The 20,583-nt window shown below is 43.9% G+C and overlaps 1 protein-coding gene across 6 annotated transcripts in view; it reads right to left on the bottom strand.

Annotated features, from left to right (window-relative positions):
- Nucleotides 1–20,583, bottom strand: part of SPAG17 (sperm associated antigen 17) — a 278,678-nt gene that overhangs the window by 169,752 nt on the left and 88,343 nt on the right. For all 6 annotated transcript variants that reach the window (XR_010599017.1, XM_005292730.4, XM_042852127.2 and 3 more), the window contains exons 7-9: nucleotides 19,881–20,062; nucleotides 12,356–12,490; nucleotides 8,289–8,370 (exon numbers count right to left, since the gene is read on the bottom strand). Coding sequence is in view for 5 of the 6 variants with exons in the window: in XM_005292730.4 (XP_005292787.2) it covers nucleotides 8,289–8,370; nucleotides 12,356–12,490; nucleotides 19,881–20,062 (399 nt within the window). In the remaining variant the exon portion in view is untranslated. The remainder of the gene's footprint in view (nucleotides 1–8,288; nucleotides 8,371–12,355; nucleotides 12,491–19,880; nucleotides 20,063–20,583) is intronic.

Here is a 20,583-nt window from a genome sequence, read left to right as displayed (position 1 = left end):
TTAGAATAATTGGTGTGGTTATATTTTGTCCTAAGAGCTTGGTAATTTGCAATCCTAAACCGAAGGGTTGCAGATGAGTAGCTCTTACAGCCAAAAAGGTCAAAGTATTTGTGGTCCTTATCATATGATGTTGATTTAGTGTGGTGCTGTCAATCACATTCATTTACAGCTTCCACAACTAGAAATGTAGGTGAAGGATGTGAAAACAAAAATTCAGAATTTGTGACTGGGACATAATACTTTTTATCAGCACATTTGCATGTTGGTGGAATCATTGCTAGGGTCTACCAGATGGTCTTGGAGGGATCTGAGAAGGCCTCATTTATTGATAAGGCCACTTGAGCAGAGGGTGTCTATTGCAGGATATTTAGAAGATTATGCTGTGACTCTTGGGCCTCTTCTAAGGGGATCTGTAAGAAGTCTGTAATATGTTTAATTACTTGAAATGGTTTAAAATCAGCTGCTAGAGAAGGTGGAGGGTGACATAACCTCCTCATCTGGAGAAGATGAGGAGATATTAGTTTATGGAGTAGCCTCCTGTTCTAGTCTTTGTTCTTCAAAAGATGCCTGTCATTGAGATGTTGGAGGACGAGTAGATGGAATAGGAGACTATCTCCCTCGGTAGTTCCCCTGAGAAAGACTATGGGCTTGAGGAAAACTGCTGTCAATAGGCATCCAAGGATCCCAATATGGCCACCGAGGAGGTCCATAGGGCATAGGAGGTGGTATCCAATGTGGCTCATGCCAATGAGAAGGGGCACAAGATTGCCTCACTTGTAGCTCCTCTCTTTCCATGAAGGTGCCAATGAGGCTGTCCTATGAGGCTGTCCTTCTGTTGGCAAGTAGGGGAACCCTGCGCTGTGATTTGGGAATCTGAAGAGAACTCCTCATCATCTAAAGGAGGAGCCCTGCCAAACTCAGAGGTTGCTAAAAAATCAAGTGGTACTGGGGAAAGGTCCAGTCTCAGTCACCGTGCCAATCTCAGTACTGACAGAAGCCTAGAACCCCTTAAAAGAGGAGACTCCAATTTGTCTGAGACAAATAAGTTTTTTGAGTATCTAAATTCTTGTGGTACCAGATGGATTTGAGCTGAAACAGAGCAAGGTTCCACAGTTGGTAATGAGTGCAGTCTGTTTAGGTGGATCCTGTCTGAAGCAGGTCACCAGTACCAAAGAAGATGACTGCTTGGGGGACACCCAGATGCCAGTTTCCTTCCCAGTATCGAGGGAATCTGAGTGAGTTGTTTAATTACCAGACATTGAGAATGGGCTGTAGGTACTACCTCCTTAGAGGTAGAGCATTTAGACGCTTTCACAGCATGATCATGCTTTTGCAGTACCAAAGCTGTTTTCTGTACCGCAGCATGTTTGGTATCACAACCCTTAAAAGAGCTCAGAGCCCTAATGCAGAAATGGTACCAGCAAAGCCTGGAGCCTTCGCAGTACCTAGACCAGGATCTGAGGTCTCCAACTCTGTCTTATCTTGAGATGGAGGCTTTTTTTGAAGTAGGCTCCTTGTGAGGAGAATTATTCCTCTTCTTATGAGTCTTCCCAGTATCCTTTGATGATCTGTCCCATGAATCACAGAATCATAGAAGATTAGGGTTGGAAGAGACCTCAGGAGGTCATCTAGTCCAATCCCCTGCTCAAAGCAGGACCAACACCAACTAAATCATCCCAGCCAGGGCTTTGTCAAGCCAGGCCTTAAAAACCTCTAAGGATGGAGATTCCACCACTCCCCTAGGTAACCCATTTCAGTGCTTCACCACCCTCCTAGTGAAATAGTTTTTCCTAATATCCAACTTAGACCTCCCGCACTGCAACTTGAGATCACTGCTCCTTGTTCTGTCATCTGCCACCACTGAGAACAGCCGAGCTCCATCCTCTTTGGAACCCCCCTTCAGGGAGTTGAAGGCTGCTATCAAATCCCCCCCTCACTCTTCTCTTCTGCAGCCTAAACAAGCCCACTTCCCTCAGCCTCTCCTTGTGCCCCAGCCCCCTGATCATTTTCGTTGCCCTCCGCGGGACTCTCTCCAATTTGTCCACACCCTTTCTGTAGTGAGGGGCCCAAAACTGGACGCATTACTCCAGATGTGGCCTCAGCAGTGCTGAACAGAGGGGAATAATCACTTCCCTGGATCTGCTGGCAATGCTCCTACTAATATAGCCCAATATGCTGTTAGCCTGCTTGGCAACAAGAGCACACTGCTGACTCATATCCAGCTTCTTGTCCACTGTAATCCCCAGGTCCTTTTCTACAGAACTGCTGCTTAGCCAGTCAGTCCCCAGCCTGTAGCGGTTCATGGGATTCTGTGAAGGTCTAGATGAATGTGATGCAAATGTTGCTGGGGCACTATGCTCACTCAGAAGCTGATGTACAAGGAGGGGTCTCCTGGCCTGGATCCAAGGCCAGATGAAGAAATGTTCCATCATCAGGAGCTTGAGTCTTATCTCCCGGTTCTTCCTAGCTCTAATTTTAAATGCTGAACAGATGTATACTTTTTAGGACTACGTGTATCCCCCAAACACTGAATACACCAGGAAACCAGGATTGTCCACCACTGAGCAGGCTAGAGTGCAGGCAGGTGAGGCAATGTTTGAATCCTGCAGAACCTTGCATACCCCAGAGATGAGGGGGATCCCAAGAGTGGGCCACTCTTGAGGGGAGAGAAGTATAAAACAAGCCTATTACACAAAATAAAACATATAAAATAAAGATGTAAAAACTGCACTAATTAAATTAAAAAGTAGATGCTAAACTTGAATGATAGAAGCAGGCAGGCAACACACTCTGTCTCAGGCCGAGGCGGTTGAGAAGGAACTGAGGGTGCTTCGCTCAAACAGCACTACATATTCTTGATATGGGGCATGTATGGGCTGAACTGGCACTGCTACCAAAAATCTCCAAGCAAAGGCACATGAGGCACATAGGTACATGAAGTGAAGCACCCACAGGGACACTACTCAAGGAAGTAGTTTGGGTTTTGCTCAACTCAGTGTTCTGCAAGGGGGTGATATACCACCCAGCAACCTTAATTCTGCATCAGTATAGTTTTTTGCCGTTGAACTTCCTAGTTTTTTTTTTTAAACAGGACAATATATGTTGTGGTAGGGGTTAGTAATCAGTTAGACAGTTAGACATATCATGTCCTGCATTTAGTATACTGAGCCAGCCTGCCCCATCCCATCAGTTGCGCTCCACTAGCCCTGCATTGGCACACTTCTCCAGCCATGCCACTGACTCATTCCTTGCACTCCCCTCTCCAACGTGGACACTCCCCACTAATGTACCTAAGCAACAGAGTGTCCTGTGGCACCTTTAAGACTAACAGAAGTATTGGGAGCATAAGCTTTCGTGGGTAAGAACCTCACTTCTTGCATCTGAAGAAGTGAGGTTCTTACCCATGAAAGCTTATGCTCCCAATACTTCTGTTAGTCTTAAAGGTGCCACAGGACCCTCTGTTGCTTTTTACAGATTCAGACTAACACGGCTACCCCTCTGATACTTGACCTAATGTACCTAAGACTCCCCATTGCAAGCAGGGAACGCTTCTTCCTGAAGTCTTCACTCCCTGACATTCAAACATGTCTATAGCCATTACTTCCCATTCCTATAACCCAACTCACATGAAGTGCCTGGAGCAAAGGACAACTACGTTACAATGGAACAGTGTTCCTGGTTGTGTTGCACAATGTGTGGAGTGTGCAGTTTGTGGTAGGCCAGCAAGAGAAATTACAGGTAGGATTTCTGTTCCAAAATCCTGACAGTTTTATCTTTGAGGGAAAGATCCTCTGACCCCATCCAATACATGTACCCCATCTTCAAGAAACACTGAAGTGACAGAGGTTGTAATGTTTCTATGCCATACAGTGCACATTTTCCAGTCAGCTATGAACCCTCCAATGTCCCAATTAATGTTCTTCCAACACTTATTAACAGCTTTCATGCAGTGTTGTGGTGCACTGACAGAGCTGTGGGGTGCAAGAAGACAAGGATGCAGGGTATCTGGGGTGCACAGGCAGAGCTGGGGGTGCACTGGAAGAGCAGTGGGGTGCAGGTAATCTGGGGTACAGGGTGGCTGGGATGCACTGGTAGAGCTGGGGCTACAGATTGATTGAGTGCAGGATGGTTGGAGTGCCTGGCAGAACTGTGGAGTATATGGGAGTTGGAATGGGCTGGCAGAGCTGGGGGAGTCGTACCTCCCTCACCTGAACTCCCAACCTCTCTCCCCTCCCCTACCATCCAATACACATTTTTACCTCTCCCAATAACCCCTCGCTGAAGTCCCAAATGCCCCTTCCCTATTCCCCCACTTCTGTGTTCTCTAATCTCCCCCCCCCCCACCCCGGAAGCAGTCACATGTTTAATTTTTCTCCCAAAGACTTTGATTATATTCCCCTCAAAGTGAAATTGCCTCCCATGACTCAAAAATTGTAGCAACCTCTAGCCATGGAATTCAAGACTCCTTCTGTCTGAATTGGGGGCTCGTCATTAATTTATCCTTAGTTATGTTAATCGAAGGCTAAGTTCACAGCCATAAAAAGGTCTGTGATTCATCCAGTCATTAGTACCCCTCAATTTAACAGTACAAGGCAGCCAAAAGAAACCATTATTTTGTGACGGAGAGGGCCGTGTAACTCGGGAATTCCTTGGTCAAATTCCCCTAAATTTGGATCATCAGTCCAACCCACATCCTCCATGAGGTACGCCTAATTTCAAAGCAATACAAGTAACCATTCAGATTTTAGGGCACTTATAAGAGTCAAGTTTGTAGCATATAAAATGGCAGGAATGGAAACCCTATAGACATTTTTTAATTGGCACATGCACAGTGTAAAACTGTACATATTCTTAAACACTGTTGTCAGTTTAGGTCCCCCAAAGATTTACTGGATGCCATGCATTACCTGGGGTAAAACTCGACAGATTAAGACAATTTTGGCCTGTAGCTCATCAATGGTATGATCTCTAGCTTTCAGTAAAACACACACACACACACAACCTTTTTTTAAAATGGCTATTTTGAGGGGGGCGGGTTATATCTCCGGAACACCACACTCAAATCACTCCAAATTTGGGTTACTAACCCTACTCCAGACTCTCCTGAGGCATACCATATGTCAAAGAAATCTAAATAAACATGTCCATTTTAGAGGTCTTAGAAAGGTCAACCTTTAAACAGATGTGATGCTGTGTCACTATAATACACAAGGGGGCCAAATTAAGGTTGTACAGACATCCTTAATTCTGACATTTCCCAACTTCTGAGTGCCTGACTTTGCAACCTTAATGTTTTTTAACATAGTTTTTTGTGTCTAACATGTATCTATGGTTAAAAAGGGCAGTTTCCCCCCATTATATCCAGAATATAATTTAAAGGTACTTTTTATTTTAATACAATAAAATAATAATAATAATACCTAACTCTTATATAGTGCTTTTAATCAGTAGATCTCAAAGTTCTTAATGAGGTAACAACCATATATGCTGGACTAGATCAATTCCAAGGCCAGATCTGAGGTATTTAAAACAAATAAACAAACGTCAAGACCAAAGGATTGGTAATATATTAAATTCAATTAAGGCACTTAACCATCCCTACCCATCCTTAATGGACTGATAGAGAATATTATATCACATCTTATAGCTGAATTGGATTAGTTACCAAAGTGTCATGTTATTCAAGGCTGCATGATCATGTCATAAAAAATTCTACCATTAGTATAACAGAAGAACAGAGTTGATGTGAGAATTTTAACTTTTAATTTCCTTATCAATTTCTGACAGTGAAACAATGAAAACTGCAATCTTTTTCATCTTTGTTGGAAACTTTCCTCTCTGAAGGCATCTGATCACAGTTATCATGCCTTTGTTACTTCCAAACTGGATTGCTGTAATGTGCCCTACTTAAGACTGCTTTTTAAGACCATTCAGCAGTTGCCACTAGTGCAGATTAGCCTGCTCCTAACTCCTTTTAACTGTGACTGGTGGACAGTAATTCCTATGCTCCATACTTTGCACTGGCTTCCTATACATTTCCAGGTATGCTTCAAGGTGCCTGTTACCCTCTCAAAGGCCTTGAAAGATCTGAGAATTGACTATCTCTGACTGTCCACACTTAAATTGTTCTTTAAGGGTGATATTTTCCAAAGAGGTAAGCATTGGCCTAGCTCCATTCTCACTGAAATCAATGGAAGTTTTACCATTAACTTCAATGGGAACAGAGTTAGGAAAACACTGATTGCTTTTGAAAATCTTACCCTAATTTCCAAGTATTGCTGCACTGCTGGTGTAGCTCCACTATGTTTTTCCTATGCACCAATGTATCATTTGTGTTCAACCAGAATCTCTTGCTGAGGTCCCCAGGACTGAACTCCACAGATAGCAGAACATTGTCAGTGAAGCATACAGGCTCTGAAATTTGCTACCCATTGTGTTCTGGAGCACAAACTAGTAGTTTTTAGGAAGTGGTGCAATACATATTTATCACCACTGGCTTAGTTAAAGGACATTTATCCCCTCAATGGAGGTATATATATATCAGTTTACATTAGCTGAGGGTCTGGTCCAAGGACTGTGTCAATAGTGTGATTTGTGCAGATTGTTGGCAATGGTTGTTCTTTTTAATGTTTGTAATATACGTAGACAACACAATGATATAAATAAATAAATTAAATTAAAACTACCAAGTATAACCACTGTGCAGCCAGGCAATACACCAGTTATATAAATTTATTCACAGCAGCCATGGTTGTTACACAGAAGCAACAAATCTAAGCTAATAAATAATTACACACAAAGGTATGTTGAAAGAACATAAAGTTTGCAAAATCAAGCACTCAAAAATAGGAAAATGATAGAATTAAGGTTGCCCATGCAACCTTAATTGAACCTCCTTGTGCGTATGCATTATAATACCATCTTTAATTATGTGATCACATACTATTTTTTCTACTAGGAGTTGTAATTGCAGGGAAAATCCTGCTAAAGGGCCCTGGGCTACAGCATGCTCAGTGAAGATGGAGTCTTAGGGTTTGTGTTCACTGTAACAATTAACTAGAACTAGGAGTTCTAACAACAAATTTTTGGTGGCCTCAGAACATGGCCACCAACTCTTGCTGGTGGCCACGTTGTCAAACCAGTCTTTCTCCTTGCCTCCCCTGGCTCTTTAGTGAGAGGGCGCGCCAGGGAAGATAGGTCAGGAACTGTCTTCTTGCGGAGTCCCACGCTTCCCGTGCCTTGACTGGGCAGGAATAGGGGAGCTGCCCAGGAAGCTCTGATTGACTGAACATTGCAGCTACCTCCACTAACAAGAGCCGCCTTCAGCACTGCACACATCGGTGCCACGTGTCTTCAGAGGCGCTGCCCGGAGCCCCTCAGGAGGCTGCGTGGTGCAAGGCACCGATCCCTGCTGGAGGTGCCAGCACAAACACGAACACAGCACATCTTGCTGCCTTGGGTAACAGCTATTCAGGAGCAACAGCTGGGCGCTGCAGGGAGGAGCCGCTTCTTCCCACTCACCAAATCTCTGCCCATGCTTTGGAGGCTGTCGTGGCCACAAAAAATCCATTGGTGGCCTCATGTGGCTATGGTGCCACGTTTGAGAAATGCTGCATCTGCACTTGAGCTAGCCTAGCTTGATGGAGAGCGACCACACTTCAAACAACACTGGAGTTACACAGAGTGATTTGAATGCTAACACAGAGTTGGATTAGCAGCACAGAGTGATTAGACTAGCTGTTGGTGAGCTGTTGTAACTCAAGCTGTTGTACCCTCACTGCATTATTAGATCAAACATCATCACTCCAGCTTAGTTCAAACCATTCCCTTGGGCATGTCTACACTGCACAGTAAACCTCCCCTCTGTGGGACCCATGCCTGCAGGCGCATTCTTTCGAAGCTTATGCTAGTGTGTCCACACTGCACTGCTACAGGAGTCTCATACCCATGCCAACACGTCCACACTGCACTACACAGACACAAGTCGGACATGGTTGATTCTGGGGGTATATCCCAGGGTTCGTAGTGCTCTTGCTTGGTAGCATGGCAGGAATATTCAAACCAATAAAGCCATTCTCTGAAGAATTCAATCGCTACCGCTGCAATTGCAGTGTATTGCAACTTAGATAATTTATTTGCCCCAGGAAGTACTTCTATAACATCAATTTCAATCTTTTAGTTTGTTGCACAATTAACTTCAAGACTGTGTAAACAGAAGCATGGATGACAAGAGAGAAAATTGCTCAAGGAATTAGATATTCATTCTAGTTTTAATCCTTCACACATACCCTGTGGTAGAATTGCTGGTACTAGAATTTCTTCTGTTTGTACTTTCTTCTTTGAAGGGATAGTGGGAGAAGCTGGATGTGCCTAAAGGAACAAAAATATGGATCAAACAAACACAGAAAGGTGTAGCCAGGTTAGGTTTGCTACTTGTGAACACTGAGGCCCAGATCCATAAAGAGATTAAACTCTGAGTTGCAACATTAACTTTTAGGCAGACAGAGAATCACTGGAAGAACACTGGGATCCACAAAGCCTAAATCAGTTGCCTGGGCTCCCTATACAATGAATTGGGAGAGACAGGCACCTTAGAATGATATCCACAAAAGCCAGCACGCTAGGCAGGGAGCTGCCTAAGCTAGCAAGTGAGAGATGATGATGACAGGGGTGTCCTAAACTCTGTCCCTCTCATGAAGCTAGGTGCCTAAATTCAAGCCAGAGAGAGTAAGTGAGAAGGACTCTACAGCCCAGTGGTTAGGGCACCCACCTGGGAAATGGGAGACCCAGCATCCAGTCCCCCAGCTCCAGTGATTTTTTAATTACCTAAAGTGGAACAACTTCAACAGAAAAGATTGAGGGAACCACCCCCACAAGTCCACCCTCATGGGTGTTTGGCCATTTTCCTCTCCTGAGATAGAACTCTACAATTCTCCCACTCAGACCAGGCTCTGGGCTACATACCCTGTGTATCAACGGTTCTTACCCAGGAAGTTTGACTGAGTTTGGACACCTACAGTTCTTCCCTTTGGGAGCCTGTGATTAGTGATTAACACAGTAGCAAAACAGCCTTTAAAAACCAAAGTATTGCTTACTTTAACAGTAGGAATAAAGCATTTAGAGAAAAACAACGATCAGTCTAGATGTATGATCTTCCTAAAGGCTTTGATGATAACCAGGCATGTCTAACTTCTTCAGACATTCCAACGGATGGCTGGTTCCTCTGAACAACATCTCCCTCTCATAAGAGAGAGACCCTTTTTAAACTGCCAGAGTTCATGTTTTGTGTTCCTGGGCTTTGGCCTGCTGGACAGAACTAGTTTGTAGGCTGGTTGGTCCTACTGCAAATATCCCCTCCTGCTGCTCCCCCACACAGAGCCTGACCCCTTCTGCCTTTGGCCCTCCATCTGGTCCTTGTCCCAAACCCAGTTCCTCCCATCATATACACACTTGACTCCCTTCTCTGCTCCACGTCCCAGTCCCAGTTTCCTCTCCACCATCTACATGGCCCAGTTCTCCACCCCTAACCTGTGGCTCCTCATCCAGTCCTGCACAATCCCTTTGGACTCGTCCCTGCCCTACCACCACAAGCACTGACTTCCTCCACGCTCCAGGGGTGCTCAACCCCCCGCTCTGCCCCGGCCCTGCCCTGCCCCGGGCCCTGCCCCCACCCAACCCCTTCCCTCAAGCCCCCATCCCACCTCTTCCCATCCCTGCTCTGCCCCTGCCCCTTCTCTTCCCGCCCAGTTCCACCCCCACCTCTGAGCATGCCCTGTCCCTGCTCCTCCCCCGCCCTCCTAGCACCTCGTGCATGCTGCGGAACAGCTGATGCAGGAGGCACTTGGGGGGAAGGGAGAAGCTGGCTGCTGGTGGGTGTTAAGCACCCACTAATTTTTTTCCATGGGTGCTCTGGCCCTGGAGCACCCACAGAGTCAGCGCCTACGCCTACCACCCTCCACCCTATCCCCAAAGCTCAGCACTCCCCTGCATTCCAGTCAGCTCACTTCTTCTGCCTTGTTTCCTGGGTACCAGCAGGGGCAGCATTGAGAGCACAGGAGAGAGAGTCTCTCAGATCTCAGTTCCTGGGCTGGTACCACAGCAGTTCCTGGCTACAAGGCGGAGCAACTCCAGGCTGAAGCATGCACAGTATAGATGGAATCCTTGAAGAATTAGCTGTCTATCTCTAACAAGTCATGTACAAACTGCGATCTTCAGAGGGTCATACCTTAGCCAAATTTGAGCTAATTTTCACAAGGATGGCAAAAAGCACAACACTGGCACAACACCCTGCCAATTATGACTCCCTCTCCAAAGCATGAAGGTTCTAGAGCTTCCCAACGAAATGACTGTAATTAAATAAAAATTGTAACATGGGCAAAAAATCAATGCACAGAATAGAACAACAGTTTTCTGACATCTCTGACCTAGCAGCCAAAGAAACAGTCACCTTCTGCTGCAGAGATCAACTACCTGAGTTTGAAGAAATCTGGGCTCCACTTTTAGAAACGTGACTAAGGGACACCTAAGTGCCCCATGGCTTGTCTATACCTCTTTCCCCTTCTTCCTCCCCATTGACTCTTTCCCCTCCCCTTTCTTTCCCCCCCTGCTTTCACACTGCCTCTCTCTGCCTTGACTGTGTTATCTCCCCCTTAGTTGTAAAGTATTGATTTGCTTTTATGGTTTAATATTAAGGCTGTTAAAATGTTTTTTTGTGTTTATATGTTAATACCTTGATGTATGTTACAGATGACAATTGACTTTACAGTAGAACCTCAGACTTATGGACACCTCAGGAATGTAACTCTAAATGTTCCGTAACTCTGAACAAGACGTTATGGACTTCAGCCATCAGGATTTGGGGCTGCAGCCACAGGGTTGGGGTGGGGGGTTGGCAGGGCTCTGGGTGGGGGTTGGAGTTTCTGACCCTCAGGATGCCAGGGCTTCGGGTGGGGGGGCTCAGGGCTTCTGTCCCGTGTGAGCACCAGGGCTCTAGACCTGGGGGAGTGCTGGGGCTTGGGGCTTCAGCCCCGCAGCTCCGCTCCTGGTTTCAGCCTTGTGGGGAGTTCCAGGGCTCCCCATGGCTCCGCTCCCAGTTTCACACCACTCTTTCCCCCAAGCCCCAACCCCTGCCCTGCCTCTTTCCACCTCCGCTCTGCCTCAGGCCCCGCTCCCACTCCACTCCTTCCCACAAGCTCCCACCCCATCTCTTCCCGCCCCCGCTCCTCCCCCATCCTGCCTCTTTCCCACTCAGTTCCGCCCCTTCCCCAGAGTGCACCCCATCCCTGCTCCTTCCTCTCCTTCCCAGTGCCTCCTGCATGGTGCGGAACTGCTGATCATGGCAGGCGGGAGGTGCCGGGAGGAGTAGATTGGTGGGGAGGAGGCACTGGGGGGGGGGGGGGGGGGAGGGAGGAGCTGGCTGCCAGTGGGTGCTAAGCACCCACTCATTTTTTTCTGTGGGTGCCTATGCCACAGGCAGTACAGTATTTGCTGTATTTTTCCTCCCCTGCTTCCTGATTGATTACTGGTTCCACATGGTGTCCAGTTGACTGTTAAGTCTGTAACTCTGGTGTTTGTATCTTTGAGGTTCCTACTATATAATTTTCTTATTTTTCATATTGTAATGTTTGCAAAGTAAAAAATAATAAACATCTTAATGAAAAAAGAAAGATCCCAGCCTCGTTCTGAGAAATGGTTGAACCATCCAAAAAATTCAGTCTGAGGCAGACCCCTAAGCATGAGAAATTTCAACCCAATGATAGTTTGGCGAAGTCAAAAGCAACTAAAAACCAGGATCTTATAAATTCCTCACTTGGGCTGAGCAAGCCATGCCCCTACTGGCCATGCTCCAGGTGCAGCACTAGTATAAAAGGGAGCAGCCCAGCTCAGTCTGGGCTGACAGCTGAGGAGGAAGAACACTCCTTGCTGGCTTCAGCCCAGGAGCAGCTGGACCCTCTTACTGCGGAAGCTGGAGGTGCCGAGACCCAGGCAGATGCCCAAGTACATGCAGACACCCGAGAGGGATCAGCATTGCTAGGAACCCCATGCACTGAGAGGCCTGGGGACCCTGATGACATTTTGACAGCAACTCCAGGAGACATGGTAGGAAGTGGCCTGATTCTCAAGCTGGTGGTGGTTTTTTGTTTTGTTTGGGGTTTGTTTGTTTTGAGGATTTAACACTTAAGACAAAGGGCCTGATTCTCATTTACACAAGGTCACATAAGTAGTAAATGGCCTGGTTTGATTTTTTTGAATGCAGTAGTTAAAACATGCAGTTTCACTTAAATTAGTGCCTAATTACTGCGCATAACCATGACCTATTGCAAAGCGTCCCTTCATAAGTTGCAGAAGGCTGTACCTGTTTGTTCTTTGTTATTACAGGGACATTAATAAAGTTGGTGTTTTCCAAGTAGTGCTGATGTTGTCTTTTCCAGTCCAGACAGTCATACATCAAACAAGCAATGCTTTCAAATAGCACAGTTCCAAATGCAAGCTATGAGAAAAGAGAAACAGATATGATGGATCAAGTTTATACACAAAACAACACAGTGGAACTCAACCACCAACTAGCAACTCTCTAAGCAACAAACCTACCATCCTTTTAAAATGTTTTCCCTTATTAATTCAAAATGCTAATTTGTAATGTGAGTCTATGAAAACAGAGCTTCTTGTTGGGGGTGATGAGGGCGAAGAATTTTTTCAAGATCTCCCTCATCTTTCCTTTTTATTCTCCGAACTATCACATCACAGTCTGTAACATATTGAATGGTGTATATGTGTAACACTGCCTATAGTGGCTGGAGTTCTACAGAAGATTAAAATGGTACTATTAATGTCAGTTAAAGCCAATTCTTCTTTAGATATATGGCATGTGTCTATGGGCTAAATGCACAAAAGTAAGAAGGGAATGCCTAATTCCTAGTCCTAGTTAGGTTCCCAGGCTTTCTATATAATGCACGGGGAGAATCAGGCACCCGAGGAAGGATCCTCAGAAGTGAGCAAGCTAAATGGGGACCTAAGGCAGATAGGAGTGAAATGTAGAGGAATGGTGCAGGACTTAGACCTAGAACCTCAAAGGTATTTAGGCACTTAACTGCCATTCATCTAGGCCTCTAGGCACCTGACTGACAGGGTGAAGTGGGGTGCCTATCTCTGTTCAGGATTCTCAGTTGTGAATCATCTCCTGGAGTTAGGTGCCTAAGCCAGCTCAGCCATTTAGGCAGCTCATACCCTAGCAGATGAAAAACCAGAAAAAATCCTCCGAATAGGAACAGCTCCAACAGGTCTCATACATCCCATGTGATGGCCCTCACCAATGGGCTATATGCTATTCTTTGTAGATCCCTTTTTCAATCTTTCCTGTCTGAGCTGTTCCATTTTTGTTCTGTTTGTACAGTGCTTAGCATTAGGTATTCTAGGCACTGCAGTATTAGAAATAATAAATATTCATTCGAGCAGGAATTTGAAACTGGGTTGCCTACATCCCAGGTGAGTGCCCTAACCACTGGGCTATTGGGTATTCTGGATTCACATTCACATATGTACCCATCCACTGTGTGCCATGCCCCATCCTGTAGGTGTGTTCTGAGGATGTCCATGGGATTGAACCCCAGGTGAGATAGATAGTGGGAACGCCTACTTTGACAATCCCACTTCAGTGCTCTTGTTAGCTGTGGGGAAGTGTCAGGATTTAGGTGGCTTTACACATGCCTACTGGCAGAAATTTAGTCACTCAGGGGACTTAGGCAGCAGCTGAGTTGTGAGAATGTCAGTGAAGCCTAAAGGTGAATCAAGGCACCTAAGGAGGAATTTAGGTGCCTAAGTACCTTTTTTAGATTTAGGCCGATGTTCTTTTTTTGTAACAGAAGGTACTGTATTCTCTCCCTCATATCAAATGTGCAGGTTTAATTGGTGCAGCTGTAATTGCATGCAGCTGTATATTGCTACAAGTGACCACACTCCGTCCATCCAAGGAAGGCAGGACAAGCCTCCTTACAGAATTCAATGTCATTCCACAATACTCCTACTGTTTGCTGTCCGGGGGTGGGGCGGTGGGAGAAGACCTCAAGACCTGAACTCTGATTCCACAGGTGGAAGCAGTATGATGCCACTAGACCACATAAAGGCCAAAAGTACATTTGAATGAAGCCGTAAGTTGGAGGGTGGAAGCTTCTGATGTGTTTTGCTGTGGATTTTACTAAACACTGAATGATGTAGTGGAAAGAGTAAAACAACTGAGACAGGATTTGCTATCACCATGAGACTGACATCACATGGGGCCAGATATCCAATTCCAACCTGAGGCAAACTCAAGCTTCACTTGGTATTAGCTGGCTTGGCCATATTCTTCTGTGTATGCTAGGCATCACAAAAATGATGCAACAGATTTTTAGAATTGACTCTTCATTTAATTTTTTCTTGGGCAAAACAAAAATAGTCTTTTTTTTTTTTTTGGATGAAATTTTAATAGTTTTGTCTGTCAAGACCGTGTGTGTAAAGTCAAGTGACATTAACCCTTTGAGAGTCATCTGTCTTTCCTGTACTGGGTTTCCCTGTTCTGAATGGTATTAATGTATGAGTGTATGCTGTATGAATATAGTGTGAAAGATAGATCTTTCTTTCCCTCCCAGAAAACTAGGATTAGGACAAATAGGCAAATGGGTGTATGTAAAAAGTTAATCTGAGTGGCTGCTGATGACTGGAACAGTCAGATTATCTAAACCCTGCTGGAGTCATGGGTGCAACAGGTTAGCAAATAGGAACCAGAATCATAGGAGACAGGACAAAAAAAATGAAACTTGAGGAGAAAGGGGGTTAGTCAGAGAAGCTCTGGCTCAGAGCTGGCAAGTTAGTCTAATGTTATCTTTGGCTGAGACCTTATAAAGTTATTTATGGTAACCTCTGATGTGTTTTGTTGATTTTGGTTCTTTTCCTCATACTTGGGAGAATGAATACATTCAGTTTTCTTTGCTCTGACTAGTTTGGTGCACCCGTTTTGTATGTAAGCTGAGTCAGTCACTTGGGTCAAAAATTTAAAAAAATAAAAAATTATAGTAATTATTAAAGATTTTACAAGGCTGTTTTAGGTTCCCAAACTTGAGACATGTTGAAGGAACCTGATTTTACGTAAGTGCTAAGCACACACTTTCTGAAACTCAGGGTTCTTTAAGGTGTCTCAAGTTAGACACCCAAATTCACCAATCACTTTTGATATTATTTGTTTTTATGACAGGATACTTCAAGATTAGTAAGGCAAGTCATTTTTGAATAACAGGAATTTTGAAAAGTTAGTGTTTTTTATTTTTTAAAAAGTCTGAACTTCTTTTCTTTTTCCCAACCCAAAACATCTGTCAAAAATGGTTGATATAGAAACCTCCTCATGTTTGTTTCTATTATTCATCAGTGGTTACTAGGACACTGGAACATTTTAATTAAGGCTTGCTGAAATGTTTTGAACGTGCAAGCATTATAAACAAAATGAGAAATTCTACAGACATTACAAGCAACATGAACTGCCAATGTTTAACAAGACCAACAGCTAGGATAAGATGAGAGTTTCTAATATCAATTCCCCACCATGTCTCCTCCCAGCACACACATACTTTGTCAAAAAACTCACACCCTGTTTTCCATCTAAAACTTGCCACCTGTACTTTTTGGGCACAGGAGGGTGTTTTGGGAAAGTCTGATATTTGTGGCAAGGCACATTTTCAAAATATGCAAACCTGAATAAAGGTAATTTACTTGTATTATACATCACTCTCTTCTTTCAGATAGCATGTCTGGCAGTCCTTCATTTGAGTCCTCCCCATGCATGTTCTGGAGGCAGTTCAGAGCTGTATTTAACCTCAGTAAAGACTTTCCAGAGGGAATCCACCGAAATAGACTTACTGCATCCGTTCACTGTATACTATGATATGGTTCTATGTTCTTTGGTATCCCTTCTATATGTATTTCTTTAAAGCCCTACAAACACCCTCCCCCCCACACACACTTCTTTAGAGTCTATATTGGTCTCTGAGAAATTGAGAAATGTAAATTGAGAATTTCAATCTATTCAAAGAACTCTAGTACACGTAACTTTTCTCTCCCTTTTCAGTATTGACAGTAAAGATACTTACTGTTGGGATATTCATAAGCAACAGACCCACAAAAGAGATGAGAATGAGAGGATTTTAACTGAATGACTGAAGAATTGCTCTCCCAAAATTAACATTGAATCTGAAGGTCAGGTGAAGAAAGTAATGCCATGTGGGCTGAACTTCAAGTAGCAGTTCTACATGTTTCCACAAATGAGGCATTTCCAAGGCATGCCTTAGAAGCCACTGCGGAATTAGCCAAATGCAATCTGATCCCTTCAGTTTTGAGGGACCTGATAGTTCATTGATTGTTTATATGCAGAATTTAATCCACTAATATAAGTGTTGGGAGGAAATAGTCTGTCCCCTAACCCTATTACTATAAACCACAAATAAACTGGAAGAAATTATGGAATGTGTTATGGTAGTTGTGACGCTGTACCCCATAATTCTTTATGGGAATATGACTATTCATCCTATTTGTACACATATATCATTTTTGTACTTGAAGTTAAGAATATTGGCTGTATACTTGCTTGATTTCTAAGTAAGCTTTGTAAGGCATTTGGTCAGCTTCTTTAGAAAGGAATTTGCAAAGTTAAGTGCCCAATCAAGAAGCACTTAAGGAACAATGGATCTTGGAATGCTCCAATCCACATAAGAAGTCTACTTGAGGACGTTCAAGGTAGCATGTGAACCATGGCTGCTACCTATAGTTCTGAGTCATGCATGGACATGTGATTTGCCCATGTGACTCCAAAACTCCATCTTGGAGCTGGACTTTGCATAGGAGAGAGGAGGGGGTCTCCATCCACAAGAGAGTCTATTTAAATGCCAGGAGACCCCTCCATTTGGTTTTTTTCAGCTGGCTAAAGAGAGCCTCTCCACTCCCAAAGGATACCTGAAAGGAACTGGAACAAAGGACAGTAACTACAGGGGGTATGAGTGATTGATGGATCCAGACTAGAAGGAGACTAGTCTGTAAAAGGAAGCTTACTGGGTGAGATTTTATTTGTATTCAGTTTCTTAGACATAGACTTGCGTGTTCTATTTTATTTTACTTGGTAATTCACTTTGTTCTGTCTGTTACTACTTGGAACCACTTAAATCTTACTTTCTGTATTTAATAAAATCATTTTTACATATTATTTAACCCAGAGTATGTAGTAATACCTGGGGGGGGGGCAAACAGCTGTGCATATCTCTCTATCAGTGTTATAGAAGGTGAACAATTCATGAGTTTACCCTGTATAAGCTTTATACAGATTTATTTGGGTTTAGACTCCATTGGGAGTTGGGCATCTGAGTGTTAAAGACAAGAATACTTCTATAAGCTGCTTTCAGTTAAGTCTGCAGCTTTGGGGCAAGTAATTCAGACCCTGGGTCTTTGTTGGAGCAGATGGGCCTGTCTGGCTCAGCAAGACAGGGTGCTGGGGTCCCGAACTAGCAGAGAAAGCAGGGGCAGAAGAGTAGTCTTGGCACATCAGTTGGCAGTCCCCAGGGGGGTTTCTGAGATCCAACCTGTCACAGTAGTTTAGGATTTTTTCCCCTCATCTAATGTGAACAGGGAGACACTGGATCCCTTGCTATGGTAAAGATCTGGAGTAGGAACACCTAGTGCCTGCTTGGGCTTTTTCTGCTACTTCCTGGACACACTGATCCTTACTAAGAAGGAGTGGGGTACAAAACTACTTTTTAGCAAAGGGCTGTCCTTCCTTTGTTTGCACTGCAGCTATGCTGAATTCTGCTGTATTTGAAGCAGTACTGTGGGGAGGGAGATCCTCCATGTGGTACCAGATTGAGTGACCTTGTTGAACAGAGCCCATGATGCTCTGAGAGGAAATGGAAGAGAAGAAAAAAAGCTCACATGGGAAGATGAGCTGAGGATACGGGCGGAAAGGAAATCTTAGAAAAGAAGAACAGAAAAATTGGATGAATGGACTATAAGGTGGATAGAAAGTTGGCTAGATTGTCGGGCTCAGTGGGTAGTGATCAACGGCTCGATGTCTAGTTGGCAGCCGGTATCAATCTAAGGGGTCGATCCTGGGGCCGGTTTTGTTCAACATCTTTATTAATTATCTGGATGATGGGATTAATTGCACCCTCAGCAAGTTCGCAGATGACACTAAGCTTGGGGGAGAGGTAGATACGCTGGAGGCTAGTGATAAGATCCAGAGTGACCTAGACAAATTGGAGGATTGGACCAAAAGAAATCTGAGGTTCAACAAGGACAAGTGCAGAGTTCTGCACTTAGGAAAGAAGAATCCTATGCACTGCTACAGGCTGGGGACCGACTGGCTAAGCAGCAGTTCTGCAGAAAAGGACCTGAGGATTACAGTGGATGAGAAGCTGGATATGAGTCCAGTGTGGATATGAGTAGTGTGCCCTTATTGTAAAGAAGGCCAATGGCATATTGGGCTGTATTAATAGGAGCACTGCCAGCAGATTGAGGGAAGTGATTATTCCCCTCTATTTGGCACTGGTGAGGCCACACCTGGAGTATTGTGTCCAGTTTTGGTCCCCCCACTACAGAAGGGATGTGGACAAATTGGAGATAGTCCAGCGGAGGGCAATGAAAATAATTAGGGGGCTGGGGCACATGACTTACGAGGAGAGGCTCAGGGAACTGGGGTTATTTAGTCTGCAGAAGAGAAGAGTGAGGTGGGATTTGATAGCAGCCTTCAATTACTTGAAGGGGGGTTCCAAAGAGGTTGGAGCTAGGCTGTTTTCAGTGGTGGCAGATGACAGAACAAGAAGCAATGGTCTCAAGTTGCAGTGGGGGAGGTCTAGATTGGATATTTAGTTGGGGATTGGTCTTGCTTTGAGCAGGGGGTTGGACTAGATGACCTCCTGAGGTCTCTTCCAACCCTGATATTCTATGATATTAGGAAACACTATTTCACTAGGAGGGTGGTGAAGCACTGGAATGGGTTACCTAGGGAGGTGGTATAATCTCCATCTTTAGAGGTTTTTAAGGCCCGGCTTGACAAAGCCATGGCTGGGATGATTTAGTTGGTGTTGGTCCTGCTTTGAGCAGGGGATTGGACTAGATGACCTCCTGAGGTCTCTTCCACTCCTAATATTCTTTGAAAAAGAGAATTCAATCTGCACAAGAATAAAGACAAAAAACGTGGGGGAAGAGTTCTGAGTTGGGGCACCTCTGCAGATGAAAGAAGTGCTGGTTGGCTTCTACTGGGTGATTAGTCTTTAAGAAAGAGGGTTGGTGACCATAATTGTGTACTGCATTTGAAGCATGCTTTGGGGCTGACCCCCCAGAGGCAACGTGGGATGTGCATTAGAACATCATATCTCAACAATGGCTTGCACAGAAATTCCACATTTTTTTTTATTATTCCTTTATTTTCATTTGCCCTCAATGAGATCTAGGACACAGATCTATTATTAAAGGGCTGGCAATATAATTTTGGAGTTATTCAATATCAATGTTTGAACCTCTAATGAGGAGTGTGGACGCTATGAATTTGTTTAGTATTATACTTCAAAGAGATTACAAACTCTGCAACCATGGCCCACGGTTTAGAAACTCACTGTGTAAAACATTGGCTCAAAGAACATAGAAGCCCTATAGATACACCCAGCAAGTTTATAAGGTGTGGAAAATAAATGGCTTTCATTCAAGGAGATAACAATCTTCATAGGCATAGTTTGTACGCTCTGTAAACAAATTAGTCTGGTTCAAAGTTTTACAGACACACACAGCTCAAATTCCCACTGTACTTAAATTGGTGTTATATGCTATAAAAACTAAATGGGCAGCTCATTGTGAAAGAGGAAACTACTAACCATCATGTCACTATTAGTCCAGTCTGGGGGAAAGGTATTTTCCTTTACTATGTGATGAAGTCTGGCAACATCAAAGAGAGTTGATCCATGTTTCCCACTGTTCAGAATTGGCTCCAAGTATTTCCAGAACATTTCCAAATCTTTGATAGCTTTAGCTTTCTTCCTTTTTTCAGCTTCTACAACTATAAATGCATTATTATTAGATAAATTATAGCATATTTGTATCCCAATATCTCCCTTTTACATGGGAATAGTGAGTCTGAGACATATTTCTGGAATATTGAGAAGGAAACATGAATTGCAGGTTGGTCTACTCTACTCAAAGTGTTCTTCAAAAAATTCCTATTCTTAAACAAATTCCCAGAAAAATATTTGAGGTCAAGTCCAACTTAAGGTTGTAAATACAAAACAAAAATGTAAGGAGGGAAAAACTTCATAGGATGTTGCACTTGAAGAAACAACAAATAAATGCCTGAAATCCAAAATCTAAGCTTATACTTATCAAAATGCCTTGGGCCTAAACTAGTAACTGTTCTTCAAATGTGAGGTAGATAAGTGTTGTTATCCCCATTTTAGAGATGTTGAAACTAAGACAAAGAGAGATTAAAGTACATTTCATCAGTGAAATGTGATTGTAGAAACATCAGTGCAGGTTTCCATGTTTATTGTATTGTAATGATCAAATTTCCTCATTATCTGGGTA

Source organism: Chrysemys picta, chromosome 1 (assembly GCF_011386835.1).
Source record: "Chrysemys picta bellii isolate R12L10 chromosome 1, ASM1138683v2, whole genome shotgun sequence".
In the NCBI taxonomy this organism is placed as follows: domain Eukaryota; kingdom Metazoa; phylum Chordata; order Testudines; family Emydidae; genus Chrysemys; species Chrysemys picta.
This window is presented reverse-complemented; position numbering and strand designations above follow the sequence as displayed.